We start from the raw sequence: 17,500 nt of genomic DNA on the forward strand, positions 1-17,500 counted from the left end.
GTGATCATATAATTACAATTTTGAAATATACAGCCTACTGCACAAACCTCATTGCTACAGAACTGTATTTAATAGGTTAATGTTGCATAACTTTTTTTAAAGTCATGTTTAAAAAATAAAATCTGAGCGGTAGATCTCTGCTTGCTTTTGGACTCAGAGATATTGACTCAGAAAAGGTTGGTGACCACTGATGTAGTTGGAGCTGAATTCCACAAAGCCTGGTCTCTGCTCAACTCCATTGGAGTTCATCAGACACTTTCTTCACCATGGAGTTGAGTTTAATCAGCTATGATTTAGTGAGCTTATAAAGCTTGACAACATACTTGGTGATAAATGTATGTTTGATTGCTATTGCAATATTCATATTGTAAAATAAATAAGATGAAAACTTAGCATCAACCAGCAATCAAACATTACTTATCAGACAGGTTCCTCAAAACCAAGAATAGACTGGAGTCATCCAGTGACTGGAGAAATGCTCATAGGCCAGTAGATGTCGCCCTTTGCGCCACAGAGCAGAAAACGTGCCTTATTGTGCACACACACAAATGCAGGGTTGGAGCCTAAAATGGCTGAAATACTTATGGCATAGAGTCATTACAATCTGAATCTAGACTATAGTGAGAAGATAATTGTGATGTAAAATCTCATATATGTAAAGTGCGCATACAAAGAGTGGACTCAAAATGCATTTAATTTATTACCACAATTCTATTACAAAAACAGAAATTTAATCCAGACAACAAAAAAATCATATGCAAAGCATTAAAAAAAAAATGCAGCTGAATAGGTTATCAGACTGACAGAAGAGCGAGTGATATGGTTGTAACGAAGAAAAATTCCTGGTACATACTAGATTACATGTTAATGGAATCATAGCAACTACTACAGTAGGCTGGATATACAGTACCAGGCAACGTTTACATCTCATTTAAAAAAAAAAAACTTTCTACAATGTAGAATAATAGTGAAGACCTCAAAACTATGACATAACATATGGAATCATGTAGTAACCCCCAAAAAAGGTGTTAAACAAATCAAAATATATTTCAAGAGTTTCTTCAAAGTAGCCACCCTTTGCCTTGATGACAGCTTTGCACACTCTTGGCATTCTCTCAACCAGCTTCATGAGGTAGTCACCTGGAATGCATTTCAATTAACAGGTGTGCCTTGTTAAAAGTTAATTTGTGGAATTTCTTTCCTTCTTATTAATGCATTTGAGCCAAATCAGTTGTGTTGTGACAAGGTAGGGGTGGTACACAGCAGATAGCCCTATTTGGTAAAAGACCAAGTCCATATTATGGCAAGAACAACTCAAATAAGCAATGACAAAGTACAGTCCATCATTACTTTTAGACATGAAGGTCAGTCAATACGGAAAAAGTGCAGTCGCAAAAACCATCACGCTCTATGATGAAATTGACTCATGAAGACCGCCACAGGAAAGGAAGACCCAGAGTTACCTCTGCTGCAGAGGATAAGTTCATTGGCGTTAACAGCCTCAGAAATTGCAGCCCAAATAAATGCTTAACAGAGTTCAAGTAACAGACACATCTCAATATCAACTTTTCAGAGACTGTGTGAATCAGGCCTTCATAGTCAAATTGCTGCAAAAAAACCCACTAAAGGACAGCAATAAGAATTAGAGACTTGCTTGGGCCAAGAAACATAAGCAATGGACATTAGACAGGTGGAAATCTGTCCTTGGGTCTGACTAGTTCAAATTTGAGATGTTTGGTTGCAACCGCCATGTCTTTGTGAGATGCAAAGTAGGTGAACGGATTAGAGGTTGACCGATTAATCGGAATGGCCGATATCAAGTTTTCATAACAATCAGTATTTTTTGGCGCCGATTTGCCGATTTTGTTTCATTGATGGCTTAGGAATGTGGGTTAACTGCCTTGTTCAGGGGCAGAATGACAGATTTTCACCTTGTCAGTTCAGGGAATCCAATCTTGCAACCTTACAGTTAACTAGTCCAACGCAATAACGACCTGCCTCTCTCTCGTTGCACTCCACAAGGAGACTAGAATGTTAAGCGAATGCAGTAAGCCAAGGTAAGTTGCTAGCTAGCATTAAACTTATCTTATAAAAAACAATCAATCAATCATAATCACTAGTTAACTACACATGGTTGATGATATTGCTCGATATTATCTAGCGTGTCCTGCGTTGCATATAATCTAACTGAGCATACAAGTATCTAAGTATCTGATTGAGCAGTGGAAGGCAGAAGCAGGCGCGTAAACATTCATTCAAACAGCACTTTCGTGCATTTTGCCAGCAGCACTTCGTTGTGCGTCAAGCATTGCGCTGTTTATGACTTCAAGCCTATCAACTCCCAAGATGAGGCTGGTGTAACCAAAGTGAAATGGCTAGCTAGTTAGTGCGCACTAATAGCGTTTCAAACGTCACTCACTCTGAGCCTTCTAGTAGTTGTTCCCCTTGCTCTGCATGGGTAACGCTGCTTCGATGGTGGCTATTGTCGTTGTGTTGCTGGTTCGAGCCCAGGGAGGAGCGAGGAGAGGGACGGAAGCTATACTGTTACACTGGCAATACTAAAGTGCCTATAAAAACATCCAATAGTCAAAGGTTAATGAAATACAAATGGTATAGAGGGAAATAGTCCTATAATTCCTATAAAAACTACAACCTAGAACTTCATACCTGGGAATATTGAAGACTCATGTTAAAAGGAACCACCAGCTTTCATATGTTCTCATGTTCTGAGCAAGGAACTGAAACGTTAGCTTTCTTACATAGCACATATTGCACTTTTACTCTCTTCTCCAACACTTTGTTTTTGCATTATTTAAACAAAATTGAACATGTTTCATTATTTACTTGAGGCTACATTAATTTATTGATGTATTATATTAAGTTAAAATAAGTGTTCATTCAGTATTGTTGTAATTGTCATTATTAAAAATAATTGTTTTATTTTATCTTTTTATTATTATTATTTTTAAATCGACTGATTAATCGGTATCGGCTTTTTGGTCCTCCAATAATCGGTATCGGCGTTCAAGAATCGTAATCGGTCGACCTCTAGAACGGATGATGTCCGGATGTGTGGTTCCCACTGTGAAGCATGGAGGAGGTTTTGTGATGGTGCTTTGCTGGTTACACGGTCAGTGATTTATTTAGAATCCAAGGCACACTTAACCAGCATGGCTACCACAGCATTCTGCAGCGATACGCCATCCAATCTGGTTTGTGTTTAGTGGGACTATCATATGTTTTTCAACAGGACAATGACCCAACATCTCCAGGCTGACCAAGAAGGAGAGTGATGGAGTGCTACATCAGATGACCTGGCCTCCACAATTACCCAACCTCAACACAATTGAGATGTTTTGTTAGACCGCGGAGTGAAGGAAAAGTAGCCAACAAGTACTCAGCATATGTGGGAACTCCAAGACTGTTGGAAAAGAATTCCAGGTGAAGCTGGTTGAGAGAAAAACAAGAGTGTACAAAGGTGATGTCTTCACAATTATTCTACAATGTAGAAAATAGTAAAAATAAAAATCTTGGAATGAGTAGATGTCAAAACTTTTGACTGGTACTATATATATATATATATATATATATATGAAATAATTAAGACAAAGTTTTCCCATTACTGACAAATGAAACACCCAAGTTTACTTCAAAATATTGGGAGAGGAATCATTAGGAATTGTCTTCAGTGTTCTTCAATTGATTCAAGGGATCAGCGGTGACTCAACTCTCAAAACACATTGAACAGTGCCCAACTCACCAATCATTTCACAGCTAATCTCACCATGTACTGGGCCGTCATTATACTGGCAGCTCCCCACTGGCGTGTTTCATATAGTGCAGGTGCAACGCTGACTCTTGATCAAACCCTTCACCACATTCAAAACACTCCCATTCTTTCGGTCTTTTCTGTTGCACCGCCACATGTGCTTCTAATACGGTCTCTTCTTTCCCCTCGTGCTCCTCCTCCTCGACTCCGGATCCAGAGGAATTAGAGTCGTCAGAGGAATCAGATCCAGAAGAGTATGATGAATCTGATTTAGACAATCCCGAACCCGACGACGGCTCCTCAGCGCCAGAGTCTTCAGAACTAGACTCAGACCCCGACTCTTCTGATCCAGAATCCTCCTCACCCAAATCATTATCCTCTTCTTCTTCCTCCTCTTGATGTTCCTGAAGCATATCTATCACCTCTGCCTCATCTGTGCTACCCATCCCTGTGAACACCAGCCTCTTCATCTCAGTCACCCTTCTCCTCCCAGCAAACAGGTGGTTCCTGGGTCCCAGTGGCGTCTTGCTGGCCCCGACGTAGACCCCTACGTGCTTCTTCCGATGCGTGATGAGGTTGCCCAGCTGAGAGAAGTTCTTCTCGCAGAGAGTGCATTTGTAGGGCTTGGCGCCGGTGTGAGTATTGTAGTGGTAGCGGAGCTCAGCAGGAACGCGGAAAGACTTTTCACAGAGGTCACACTTGTGGCGCCTCAGGTTGTGGCCCTGCAGGTGTTTGTCCAGAGAGACCTCTTCCCTAAAGCCCTTAGCACAGGCCAGGCACCAGAAGGGCTTCTGCTTGTGCAGGTCCATGTGGATCAAATACGTCTGCAGGGAATTGAAGCTTTTTACACACTGATCACACTTCAGAGTGGAGGGTTCCATCGGCACGGGAGGCCTGTGCACTTTCAAGTGAGTCACGAGAAGGGACGGGCGAGCAAAGACCTTCCCACAGTCTGGGCACTTGTTCTCTGTGGGTTGTTTTTTTTCTTCTTTTTCATGCGTCTTCTGGTGATTTCTAAACGACTCGAGGTAGGAGTAGACCTTCCCACAGATGGAGCATGCATAGACCCTGTGGGAGCTGCTGAAGACTGGCTTCTCCTCCTCAGACAGCATGGCGACGCGCGGGCGAACTGTGACGATCTCCGATGGTCTGACCTGCCAGGAACTGTCGAAGAACTCTTCGTCTTCTTCATCACCTTCCACGTCTACGTCACTGTTCTCTTTGTAATCACCATGGTCATAATTTTTCTGCTTTTTCTCAGGTGCTGCCGATTCCGCATTGCCATTGCTCCCGTTCATCTCCAGAGATCTCTTAATGCTCTGTCTTTGTTCCTCCTCTTCCGCCATCGCCTCCTCCAGAACATGCTTACGCAGGTGAGTCTTGAAGGCCTCCCAGCGAGTGAACTGCTGCCCACAGTCCTGACACCTCATGCTGGCTAGTTTCACTGTGGAGGAGAGAAAGGGAGCATAAATTAGGACAATATAGTACCATGACATGCCTGTAATTTTGCTAAACTTTCAACAATTTATTTGAACTTAGTTTATCTCAGATTGAATTGCCAAACTATCAGCAGCATCGCAGTGGAATTTAGGATGAAGGGGCATATTTTTCACAACCAAGATGTTTACACCTATTGACACATTTTGGAATAGGCACAGCACAACCATATAGTGTTTTAAAAAGGTGCAACATGCAGAAATTGCTCTGCAATTTCTTGGTTAATAGAATTCTAATAGTTTGCCTAATTTCAGTGTGTGGCAAAATAAGCAATGTATAGCGTATAGAATCATTGTAACATCTAAACAACTGTGAAATACCTTTTCAAGCACCAAAAATATTGTATTTTCAGCTGTTTGAAGCTGGTATACAAAGCCGAAAGTAAAAGACGCAAAAACAATGCTTAAGAACGGGAAGCATATAAATAGCACACAGAAAATATCGACCGCCTCAGACTTGCTTTCAATGAGAATGACAGCTCTTTCACTCACATTTCTATGTGATTTCGGTTAGGTCTCCCAAAAAAACCTTACATTTGCAACTCGAAGTGCAATGTGTGCAACTACAGGTATGTAGTTGTTCTCTCCACTGCTAGGATCAATACGCTCAATCACACTCCTTGTCACCTCAAAATATTCTAGATTTAGGCTCATTAATAACTAACATGATTGGATACATACTTAATTAGAATACACTGCAAGACTGATCACATAATACGAACACACCACTTACACCCCCAACATATAGAGTGAGCTACAAAAGTATTGGGAGTGTGACGCGTTGTTTTGGCTCTCCACTCTAGCACTTTGGACTTGAAATGATACAGATGACCTGGCCTCCACAATCACCCAACCTCAACCCAATTGAGATGTTTTGGGATGAGGTCGGGAACTCCTTCAAGACTGTTGGAAAAGCATTCCAGGTGAAGCTGGTTTAGAGAATGCCAAGAGTGTGCAAAGCTGTCATCAAGGCAAAGGTTGGCTACTTTGAATTATCTTAAATATAAAGTATATTTGGATTTGTTTAACAGCTTTTTGCTTAGTTAAAGATTCCATGTGTTATTTCATAGTTTTGATGTCTTCCCTATTATTCTACAATGTAGGAAATAGTCTAAATAAAGAAAAACCCTTGAATGAGCAGGTGTCTAAACTTAACTGGCACTGTCGGTGTATGAAAGATGTAAGTAGTTGGTCCCATATTCCCTTTCACGCAATGACTACATCAAGTTTGTGACTCTACAAACTTGTTGGATACGTTTGCTGTTTGTTTTGGTTGTGTTTCAGATTATTTTGTGCTCAATAGATATTAAATGATAATGTAGTGTCATTTTGGATTCACTTTTACTGTAAATAAGAATGTTTATAAAACACTTCTACATTAACGTGGATTCTTCCATGATTACAGATAATCCTGAATGAATTGTGAATAAAGATGAGTGAGAAAGTTAGACGCACAAATATCATGCCACCCAAAATATTCTAACCTCCCGTTACTGTAATGGTGAGAGGTTAGCATGTCTTGGGGGTATTACGTTTTTTATTTAACCTTGATTTAACTTGGAAAGTCAGTTAAAAACAAATTCTTATTTACAATGACGGCCTACCCTGGCCAAACCCAGACGATGCTGGGACAATTGTGCACCGCCCTATGGGACTCCCAATCACAGCCGGGTGATATGAGAGTCTAGCTTCCTCGCTCATTACTCATGATTCATTCAGGATTACCCCCCCCCCCCCAAACAAATGACTGTCCCAATACTTTTGTAACTGTATAAAGAAGTGTACCTAATACTGCATAAGTTATCATTTGAACGTGTGAAACAATTAAAAAGATGCACTATGCAGAAATCCCCCTGCCATTTCCTGGTTTCTAAACTAGTTCAACTAATTTCAGTGTGACAAAACAAGCAAGTTTAGTGTAGAGAATCATTGTAACATCTAAACTGCTGTGAAATATCTTTGCCATAAACAAAAACACTTTATTTTCAGCTGGTGTACAAAACTGAAAGTAAAAGACAAAAACTAAACTTAAGAACGGGAAGCATAGAAATAGCGCACATAAACATATCTATCGCTTCTTAGACGTGCTTTTCTATAATTCAATTCTATTACAATTCTATAACACACATTTGTAAATTTGGTCAGGTCGTCCAAAGAGTTAGTGCATTCGGAAAGTATTCAGACCCCCTTCCCTTTTTCCACTTGTTACATTAGAACCTTATTCTAAAATCGACTTAATTAAAGTCCACACACACACAAAATACCCCATAATGACAAAGCGAAAACAGGTTTTAAGAAATATTAAAACAAAAAAGATACCCTATTTACATAAGTATTCAGACCCTTTGCTATGAGACTTGAAATTGAGCTCAGGGGAATCCTGTTTCCATTGATCAACAGGCCACCTGTGGTAAATTCAATTGATTGGACATAATTTGGAAAGGCACACACACACAAACCTGTCTATGTAAGGTCCCACAGTTGACAATGCATGTCAGAGCAAAAAACAGGTAGAGGTCGAAGGAAGTTTTCGTAGAGCTCAGATACAAGATTGTGTTGAGGCACTGATCTGGGGAAGGGTACAAAAAGAAAGGAGGGCCTTGGTCAGGGAGGTCACCAAGAACCCATTTGTCACTGACAGAGCTCTAGAGTTCTTCTGTGGAGATGGGAGAATCTTCCAGGACAGCCATCTCTGCAGCCCTCCACCAATCAGGCCTTTATGGTAGAGACTAGATGGAAGCCACGCCTTAGCAAAAGGCACATGACAGCCTGCTTGGAGTTTGCCAAAAGGCACCTAAAGGTCTCTGTCCATGAGAAACAAGATTCTCTGGTCTGATGAAACCAAAATAAGAACTATTTGACCTGAATGCCAAGCAACACGTCTGGAGGAAACCTGGCACCATCCCTCTGGTGAAACATGGTGGTGGCAGCATCATGCTGTGGGGATGTTTTTCAGCGGCAGGGAGTGAGAGAATAGTCAGGATTAAGGGAAAGATGAACAAAGAAAAATACAGAGATCATTGTTGAAAACCTGCTCCAGATATTAGACTGGGGCAAAGGTTCATCTTCCAACAGGACAACAACCCTAAGCATAAAGCCAAGACAATGCAGGAGTGGCTTCGGGACAAGTCTCTGAATGTTCTTGAGAGGCCCAGCCAAAGCCCGGACTTGAACATCTCTGGAGAGATCTAAAAATAGCTGTGCAGTGACGCTCCGCATCCAACCTGAGAGCTTGAGAGGATCTGCAGAGAATGGGGAAAACTCCCCAAATAGAGGTGTGCCAAGCTTGTAGTGTCATACCCAAGAAGCCTGGAGGCTATAAATCGCTGCCAAAAGGTGCTTCACCAAAGTACTGAGTAAAGGGTCTGAATACTTATGTAAACGTGATATCATTTAAAAAAAAAAAGTATTATAAATTAGCATTATTATTATGCTAATTTTTTAGGGGAAAAATGATTGAATACATTTTAGAATAAGGCTGTAACGTAACAAAATGTGGAACAAGGGGTCTGAATATTTTCAGAATGCACTATTCATATTGCAGCTTTAAGTTTTAACATCTATAATGTAGTGATGTTTCTCAACCATTTCCAATCAACTGTAAACATGACGCGTCATGACTGAAAACCCACTAGAATCTATTGAGTTAAGCTTTCAAGGTCCATTAACACCAGTAACTCAGTCAACGCAATGAACCACACAGGAAACTTAACTACAGTTTTAACCATTTACTAAAAAACTCTTCATGTCTGCATTAATAAGACACCAGCAGTAGCTTAAAGGTACAAGGAAAAGGTTAAATTGAAATTAGTTATCATAAAGGTAATGACTTCAAAAGATTAGCAATAGTCTAAAAACTTTAAGGTTTCATTTAAATCAACAAGGAATATAACTCCATGAACAAATGCTAAATCCGTTTGTTAAATCAAACTCATTACGATAGATAAATGTTTACACAACACAGGAAAGTAAAAGAAAAGTAACAATCAACTGTTAGTATTTGGGAACTTTGGTAGTGAAATCCAGGAAAACATTCCATTTTCTAATTATTAATGATATAATGTTAGTGTGGTAATATTTTGCAAAAGAAAACAGACAAAAATAGGTACTAATAATACTATAAACATCCATCTTATATAGACAGGTTAAAGCCAGAACTTGATTAATTTCTCAAACGAAAGTCAAGTGCATGTTACTGAAAGTGGGTGACTCACATTCTCCCCTTGCATATACTAAGTCAAGCAAAACAAACTTAAATTAGTGCCCACCTTGACAGACAAATCGCTGTACTGTACAGGATGTAATCATTTCTAGGCATGGAGAAACATTAGCTGAACTTTCTCTTTCTCTATAACTACACATTTCTACACCAAGAGGACACATTTCAAATCAGGGGAACTGATAAAAGGAGTTTTTTATGTACAGGTCCAGTGTGAAATAAAGCCTGAGAAAGATAAAATAATGGTGTCAAGAGCTAAAGAAGCACTGAGTGGATATATTTGAATTAATGTTAACAGCATTCTATAGATATAATTAGAAGTCAAATCAGAATAGTCAAATTTAGCAAGTCTCTTAGACACTTAGTGCTTGAAAATACCCTGGAGAAAAAAAATGTTCACCTTGGAAATGTAACTTTAGTAGAAAGAGGTGCATAAGTGCATGAAAAAGTAAAATTCCACTTCTAATATCTCCTGACTTGTATTAGTTCCATCGTTAATCTAATATGCTCCACGAGCATGTTCAATGTAGTGCTGGTGCAACTCCAACTCTCGACTGAAACGCATTCCACATTCAATGCAAGTAAGGCCATCGGTGTCTCTTGAGGAGACAGCAGTGTAGGGATCTCTCTGCCCTTTGTCATCACCCATACATTCCTGGTGATGGTCAATGAGGTCCCGAATCTCACTGAAGGTCCGGGGACAAAGGGAGCAACGGTAGGAGCCATCGCTGTCGTGTTGAGCCTCGTGTTTATGCAGAGCACCTGGAGATAGAAACGCTTTTCCACAGTGCTGGCACTTGTGGCTATTCTGTGGCCGGGAGGGGGGTGTAGGTAGTGGCTTGAGGGATGACTTCGCCTTCAAATCAGGCAGAGGGACATTGAGTTTGGCGGGCCCTGCGCTTACAGAAGCACTGAGTCTGTAACGAAGCTCTGTTGGTAGTCGTCGGCGGACCTCGTCGTGCCAGGCCAGGTGCTGTTGCAACTGAGTCTCAGTCCAATATCCACGGCAGCACAGGGCGCAAGAGTGAGGTCGGCTCTTTGCCAATTCCTTGTGGGCTCTTAGTTGCTCTTCAGTTGGGAAAGCTTTTCCACACTTGTCACACTTGAAGAGGCATTTGATTGTCTGCTCATAGAGGCGGGTTGGTGATGAGGGTTCCTCTTCCACTACTTCTGCCATTCCTGGATTAACTTCCTGTTTGAGCACTCCACAGATCTTCTTGTGATTATAGAGTGCCCCAGTAGAACTGTATCTCTTCCCACAGTCAACGCAAGGGATGGATTTGAAACCCGGTCGACTTTTCTTCCTTCTGCCCACAGCATTCTTACGCTTTGTAACATAGTGTTCGGTTTTGAGAACAGTGCCTTTGTTTTCTGTAACTAAGTCCTTACTCTCATTAACCAGTTCATTTTCCTTGGTGGCCAATGTGTTAATGGCAACAGAGTCCCTGCTCTCAGCCAAAGTGCCCTTGCTCTTAACCTTCTTGCCCTGGGAGTGGGCCTGCCATTTGTGGGCACGCAAGCCTCGAACCTTCAAGAAGCTCATATCACAATGAGGACACTGGTGAAGATTTGATTTAAGCTTTGGCTTCTTTAATGGAATGACTTCAGACTTGCTGTGTGACGTGGCAGGCTGCTCCGGGACCTCTTCAATGGACACGGTCATGGACTGGTCCCCCTGAAGATCTGCAGACTCAATGGGTTTGTTATGCTCACTTTCATAGTGAGCTGCTAAAAGTGAGCCCTTGACAAAAGTTTTGTTACATTCTGGACATGCAAATTCAGCGTGTGAGGGTTTGCAGTTGCCTTCCATGCTGGTGTCCGCTGCAGGCTCTGGTTCGGCTTTGGTCTGACATGGCGGATAATACAACTGGTGTCGGCGAAGAACACACAGGTAAAAGAAGCCCTTACCACACTTGTTGCACTGAAAAGGTCCCTCATCCACTGACTTGTGCCCAACAGAATTTGCATTGTCATCTTTTATCAGTGACCCAGCAAACTTCTTATCTGTGTGCCATCGTCTGTGAGTGCCAAGGGCTGCATTGGAGATAAAACGTCTTCCGCATTCTGGACAACAGAATTGGCCTTTAGTTGTTTGCTCTACCTTTTTGGGTTGCTTAGGTTCTTCAGAGTTTGCGGCCACTTTAAATTTCAGCTTTGGTTTTACTTTAGACTTGTGACCCAGAACATGAATCCTTTTATGGAAATTCAGTGCTCCTACAACGGAAAAGCTTCTCTCACACTCTTTACATTTGTATTTCAAATCAGTTGTGTTGATTGTGGCAGCTTTCTTCAAGGTTTGGGACTCATTGGTCTCCTTTTGTTCACCACGTTCCTTCTCAGTAACAGATTTAGTCATTTTCTCAGTGCCCGAGTTGTTTGACAGAGTTGTTTTCACAAGGTCTTTGACAATGCACTTTGTCACCTTCTCTAAACCTCCTTTCACTTTGGAATCCAAGCCTCCAATTGCCCTCGGCTTGCCACATTCTTTTCGATGATACTGCAATGACAGTAAATTGTTGAAAAGAGAAGGGCAGGAGGGACAATTGAGCTTCTTCACTTTAGGAGCTGTGTCATGTTGGACAATATCCTCCTTGTGGCTTTTAATGACAGTCTTTTTCTTGCCACACTGTTTTTGGTGAGTGTGCAATGAAGATTTGTTGCTGAAATGGGAAAGGCATGTTGAACACTTCAGCCCCTCTAGCTGAAGAGCAGATTTAGGCGATGAGGCAGAGTAGTCGGTCTCATAACCATGGCTCTTCATGTGGAATTTAAGTGCCTTGGCTCGTGAAAACAGTTTTCCACAATCAGGGCAGCTGTATGCGTTCTTCTTCACTTGTTCTACCTGATGTTGAAAAGACTTGATAGGAGGCGGGAGGATTTGAGCATTATGTACAACCTGGTGCCTGAGGAGGCTTGAGAACATGCGAAAAGACTTGCTACAAAGCTCACATCTATGATTCCCATTCTCGTGCTTCCTCATATGAGATTTCATAATGCCTTGGTGACGAAATTTCTTTCCGCATACAAGGCAAGCAACTTTACCACGAACAGGTGGAGGGCCATTGACAGAATGTGAAGACACTGTTGGCTCATGCTTCTCCTTCAAATGTGCACACTGAGCTTGATTCTGCTTGTGGTGAGCGTAAGCACCCAATGACCAGAAGCCCTTCCCACATCGCTCGCAATAAACCGTTGGGCCTAATAAAGTCTTCTTTGGATTAAACCCTTCAGTTTTAGTGTCTGATACTTCATCTTGGGTGGGGATTGGAGCATGACAGCTTTTGCGGTGGTTGTACAAACCACTGGCATTAGAGTAAGTCTTCTCACAATCTGGACATGGATGAGCTTTGCTTTTTGGATGCTGTTGCTGATGAGAGTGTAGGGCAGACATGCGTGAGAAACACTTTCCACACACCTCACATTTGAAGCTATTCTTCTGCAGTCCGGCAAGCTGGTAAAATACACTCTTGTGTGGTTTTCGGCCATCGTGTTTTCGCATGTGATTGTGGTACGTTTTGCGATGTGTAGTGTCAAACCCACAAACATCGCACTTGAAAATATCATTTTCAGGATTCCATAGTTTTTTCCCATCTACTCTGTGCCACAGTTTGTGAGAGCGCAAAGATGCAACACTGGTAAACCAACGGTAACACTCAGGACAGTTAAATCTTTTAGGTGGGTCTTGTCCCTGAACCTTCTCCGTTCGAGCTCCTTCGCCTGCAAATGGCGGAAAGTCAATTTGTACAATTTTCAGATCAATCTCTGGTTTAGACTTAAGTGTACTAGAGATGTACTCAGTTGGACACAACACATCATCCATCTCCTCTTTTCCATCCTGGTCTGATTCACACAGTAATTCAAGATCAGGGTTGAGTTCTTGTAGTGACTCTTCTTCATCCCTTACAGAGCCATCTGAGGCACTTATACTGATCACCTCTACATTGACATCATCAGTTCCATCAGCCTCTGCATCGCCATCAGTTTCGCAGAAACAGGGGTCTCTCTCGGTCACAAGGGTCTGAGAGGTGTCCTGTGGGTAGACAATGGTCCCTAAAGCAAATGTTTCAGTTTCTGTCTTGTTATCCAGTAATAGCTTATGTTGAGGTAGTGGGGATGTTTGTGTCTGGGATTCTTTCTCAGTCTGTCCAAAAACATCGTTATGGCAAAGCCGATGGGACTGGAGAGCTGAGGCCCTGGAAAACCGGAGCCCACACTCCTGACACTCAAAGGCTTTCTTCTGGAGCTGGCAAACCTGATGAAGGAAAGACTTTGCTGGAGTCTCTTCAGTATGAGCCAAACGCTGGTGCTTGTAGTAGAATGTGAGCGTTGTAAAGACCTTGCCACACTCCTCACATGGAAACCTTTTGCCACCACTACCACCTCGTTTCATATGATAGCGTTGATGGCAGAGCATGCCGGCATAAGAACTGAAGGTCTTCTCACACTCACTGCAGTCAAATTTTTGGGTTTTCTCTTAAGCTTTTCAGGAGAACATTTTTCATTGTGGCTAAATCGTTGGTGTGTTTTCAGGCCAGACTGGGCGCGAAATGTTTTGCCACATGAACACCCAAACAGATTTTCCTGTGCCTTATCTATCTGTTCAGAAGCTTTGTTGCTGTCCTCTGTTGCAATGGCAGGCTCCTCTGCAGGTGGTTGCTTCTCTGCACCCCTTTTGCGGGACTTTGGGATTAGTTTGACCTCATGACAACGGCGGTGAGCATCGAGAGCTGATGAACGGGAGTAACAGCGACCACAAGTTTGACACTCAAAGGACTTCTTTTTCAGGTGTGCCAGCTCATGGAAAACTGATTTGGAAGCTTGTTTGTGTGAGCGTGTATGACTGATGAAAGAGCCCATCGAAGTATAGGATTTACCACAGTCTTCACATTCATAGACATACTGCTTAGCCACCCCCAAGCTCTGATCATGAGTTGACTGGGGCCCAGCTGTTGAGTGGGCCACAGGAGTTGATTGCAAAACAGGAGTTGACTGCTTGAGGGCTTCATTACGGTGTTTGACCTGGTGTGAGTAAAAACCCCTTGAGTCTGCAAATTTGCGCCCACAAAGAGCGCAACATAGTGTCCGTTGGCCCCCACTCTCTGAAACAAGCAAGCCATCCAACTGGGAGTCAGAGTCCAGGCAGACTATTGGGCCATCATGGATGTGCTCATGTTGATGCTCCTGGTAGGCCGCCTCCTCCCCAAAGGCTTCTCCACAATCCAGACAGCGGAAAAGCCCATCCCCTAAAAATAGAAAGGGGAAAATGGGAGGTCAGGGCGACTCCTGTTGCCAAAGAAAAGAAAAGAGAAAAGAAAACCAAACAATAACAAACAACACAAATGAATATTTATGTCAGATAATGACTATGTGCCTCCATGTACAATTAGGGCTTGCACAATTACCGTATAATCGTGTAACCAACAATTATGGATGAAGAGTCATGAAAATTTAAAATAACCGTTATAACCATTATTTGAACAGCTGACTGAAGACAGGACAGCTGACATTTAGTCCATTTTTGCGGTAACATGGACTAGTCACAACATAATGAAACTTTGTTGCTCCTTGCTGAATAACCCCCCACAGCAGCTCAGGAGTGGAGAAAATGTCTTTAAAAAAATGTAGAAGATTATAAACTGTTACCATCATCCAAAATTCAAATACTGTCAAAAAGAAACAAGACTTAAGCATATTTTATTACAACGATGCATATTATCGTCAAGATAAAAATGTTGCAATGGATACAGCTTTTGTTTGGATGGACGTATATTTTGACAGACATTTTACTTGACAATTATAAACATCTTTGCTAAAGTGCATATCACCCTAACGATGGAGAGTCAACTCATTGTGGATAATATACTTTTGAAATGTAATTTTTATAAAAAGACACATGAATGTGTGAAGCAGTCTAATTTAAAAATGATTTCAACCTAACTTCTGTATTCGGAAGGTTTGATTTAAGCTAAATGTTCATCACGCTTTTCAGATCAGTCAAGTTATCCTATTCACTACTGACCTGTGGACAGAGAAAGAATTGGTATTGTATGATTTCCCTTGAGGTGAATGGAGCCAAATTCAGGTCTACTCTATAGAGACCCCATAAAGTTACCTATATCAAACATTTCATCATGTCTCAAATAGGAGAATCTCACCCAAATATATAAAATCAAATTATCAAAGATTCACCTATTCAGCTCATAGGAAAATAAGGTCAGACCTTCTGTTTTGCTTATATGATAACTAGCCTATGACAGAGCCTTTTAAGCCTTAAACAGTAAACATGTCGCCCCCCCCCATGAATGATGCAGCACTTTGGCCAATTAGTGACAATTCAAGCTCAAACAGGACATATGCTTGTTCAAAGTTTGGAATTTCAGTACGTACAAACGCAGACATATCCATAGTCCCCCCTTCCAATTGAAAGGTGGATATATGAGGCTCAATATGGCGACCTTAGTATGGGCGTGCAGAAAGGAAAGTTGTGGGCGGGTGTGTGGAAAGGAAAGTAGTGGGTGTGTGTAAAGGAGTGGGTGTGTAGAAAGCACTCTGCTAATAGGTTAGACGGTTTTGATTGAGCAGCGTTTATTCCCTTCCATTTTTTACCACAACTACTGTATATTGATTTAGCTACCATACCGTGAGTACTTCTGTTTTGAAAACAGCGGATTAGTATGAATCTCATTTCACCTTTACACAAATTGTACAGTTTCTTCATGCGTTAGCTACCGCAGGCGACAGGACCATGATATCCAGTAGGACGCTTCCTGAGCATCACGGTCAGGTATCAGGTCGGCAGGCATGTACATACAACACAGGTGCACTGGTCGCCGGCTTATCGACTCGTCATGCAGCCCAATCACCAACGCAAAACGGTCTTGAGTTGCAACAACATTATCTTCCCTATTGGGCAGCAGCTACCCAAAATTTAATCGTGGGGGCCAATTAGATGGCTCTGGCCTACGGGGAAGTTCCAAAACATTGGGGAGGTGACCACGCAAGTCCAGGGGCCTAGTCATTAGCCAAACGTTTCATTTTGTAACTACAACGAGTTTCTAATGGACAAATGGAGGTAGGTCCCCGTTTCGTTAGCTTAAGGAACGTTTTGCAACAGAATAGGCGTAATAAATATGCCCCAGTATTATTTATCACAATATGACAGCCTATTTGATTGCACGTAACATTGAAGAAACGGTAAGATCAAAGAGTAGACGTTTAACTATGACGGTACTAATGTCATTCGGATGATCGACAATTCACCCTTGCTAGCTAGCAACCCCAAGTAACGTCACCGACTACACGCACAGCTTCTTAGTCACCACTAGTGAGCTACTTTGCTAGCTAAAAATGTGAACAAGATCAAATGGGACAAATTGACTTATCTGGTCAATGGCTACCTAACAATAACTGCAACCTTAACTATAATCATGTTAGAATAGTTCGCTAACGTTAATTAGCTAACTAGCAAACATGGATTTGAGCATGATGTAGCAATAGTTAACGTTAGCTATTTGTAGATGATTGTGAAAGAATGGGGTCACTTACCATCGGTACTGTCATCTTTGGCAGACTTGTTGGCGCTGTTCTCGGTCTTGGTTAAATGTTCTCTGACATCTTCCGACTCCTGCTCATCTCCTCCCTCGCCTTTGATCGTTACAGCGGAGACATCCTCCATAGCTAACACCCAGCGTGGTGCTTGATTTGGTTACAAGGCCACTGCAACTTGGATCTTCGTTAGGGTTTCAGTAATAGAAGCGGTAAACACTGAGTTTTCTCAGAGGGGGGCTTGTCTAATGCATGCAAAAATAAAACTCCTTTCACGGTGTAAACAATGACATAGGAGGCCTCGAATTCTGTTCGGAGCGCCTCTTACTCTTCTCCTCCGCACTGTTGTTGCAGTGGTTCCGTCCTAGGAAATTACGACAAATGACAACTTCCTTGCCACAGATTTGGCGCGAGAATATCAGCGAATCATGACGCGTTCAAAACTGAGAACGACGTTCAACAACACAAATG

General features: G+C 41.9%; 2 protein-coding genes across 2 annotated transcripts; both read right to left on the reverse strand.

Moving 5' to 3' along the window:
• Positions 1-676: 676 nt before the first annotated feature.
• LOC135531238 (zinc finger protein 814-like) lies at positions 677-17,407 on the reverse strand. Its single transcript, XM_064959367.1, has 2 exons — positions 17,030-17,407; positions 677-5,213 (listed from the first exon to the last, which is right to left on the reverse strand). The coding sequence occupies exons 1-2, from the start codon at positions 17,157-17,159 to the stop codon at positions 3,802-3,804; spliced, it is 1,542 nt and encodes a 513-aa protein (XP_064815439.1). The 5' UTR covers positions 17,160-17,407; the 3' UTR covers positions 677-3,801.
• On the reverse strand, positions 8,979-13,991 carry LOC135531237 (zinc finger protein 91-like). Its single transcript, XM_064959366.1, has one exon. It carries the CDS (start codon positions 13,896-13,898, stop codon positions 9,984-9,986), a length of 3,915 nt encoding a protein of 1,304 aa, XP_064815438.1. The 5' UTR covers positions 13,899-13,991; the 3' UTR covers positions 8,979-9,983.
• Positions 17,408-17,500: the final 93 nt, after the last annotated feature.

This window comes from Oncorhynchus masou, unplaced genomic scaffold (assembly GCF_036934945.1).
Source record: "Oncorhynchus masou masou isolate Uvic2021 unplaced genomic scaffold, UVic_Omas_1.1 unplaced_scaffold_1561, whole genome shotgun sequence".
NCBI lineage: Eukaryota > Metazoa > Chordata > Actinopteri > Salmoniformes > Salmonidae > Oncorhynchus > Oncorhynchus masou.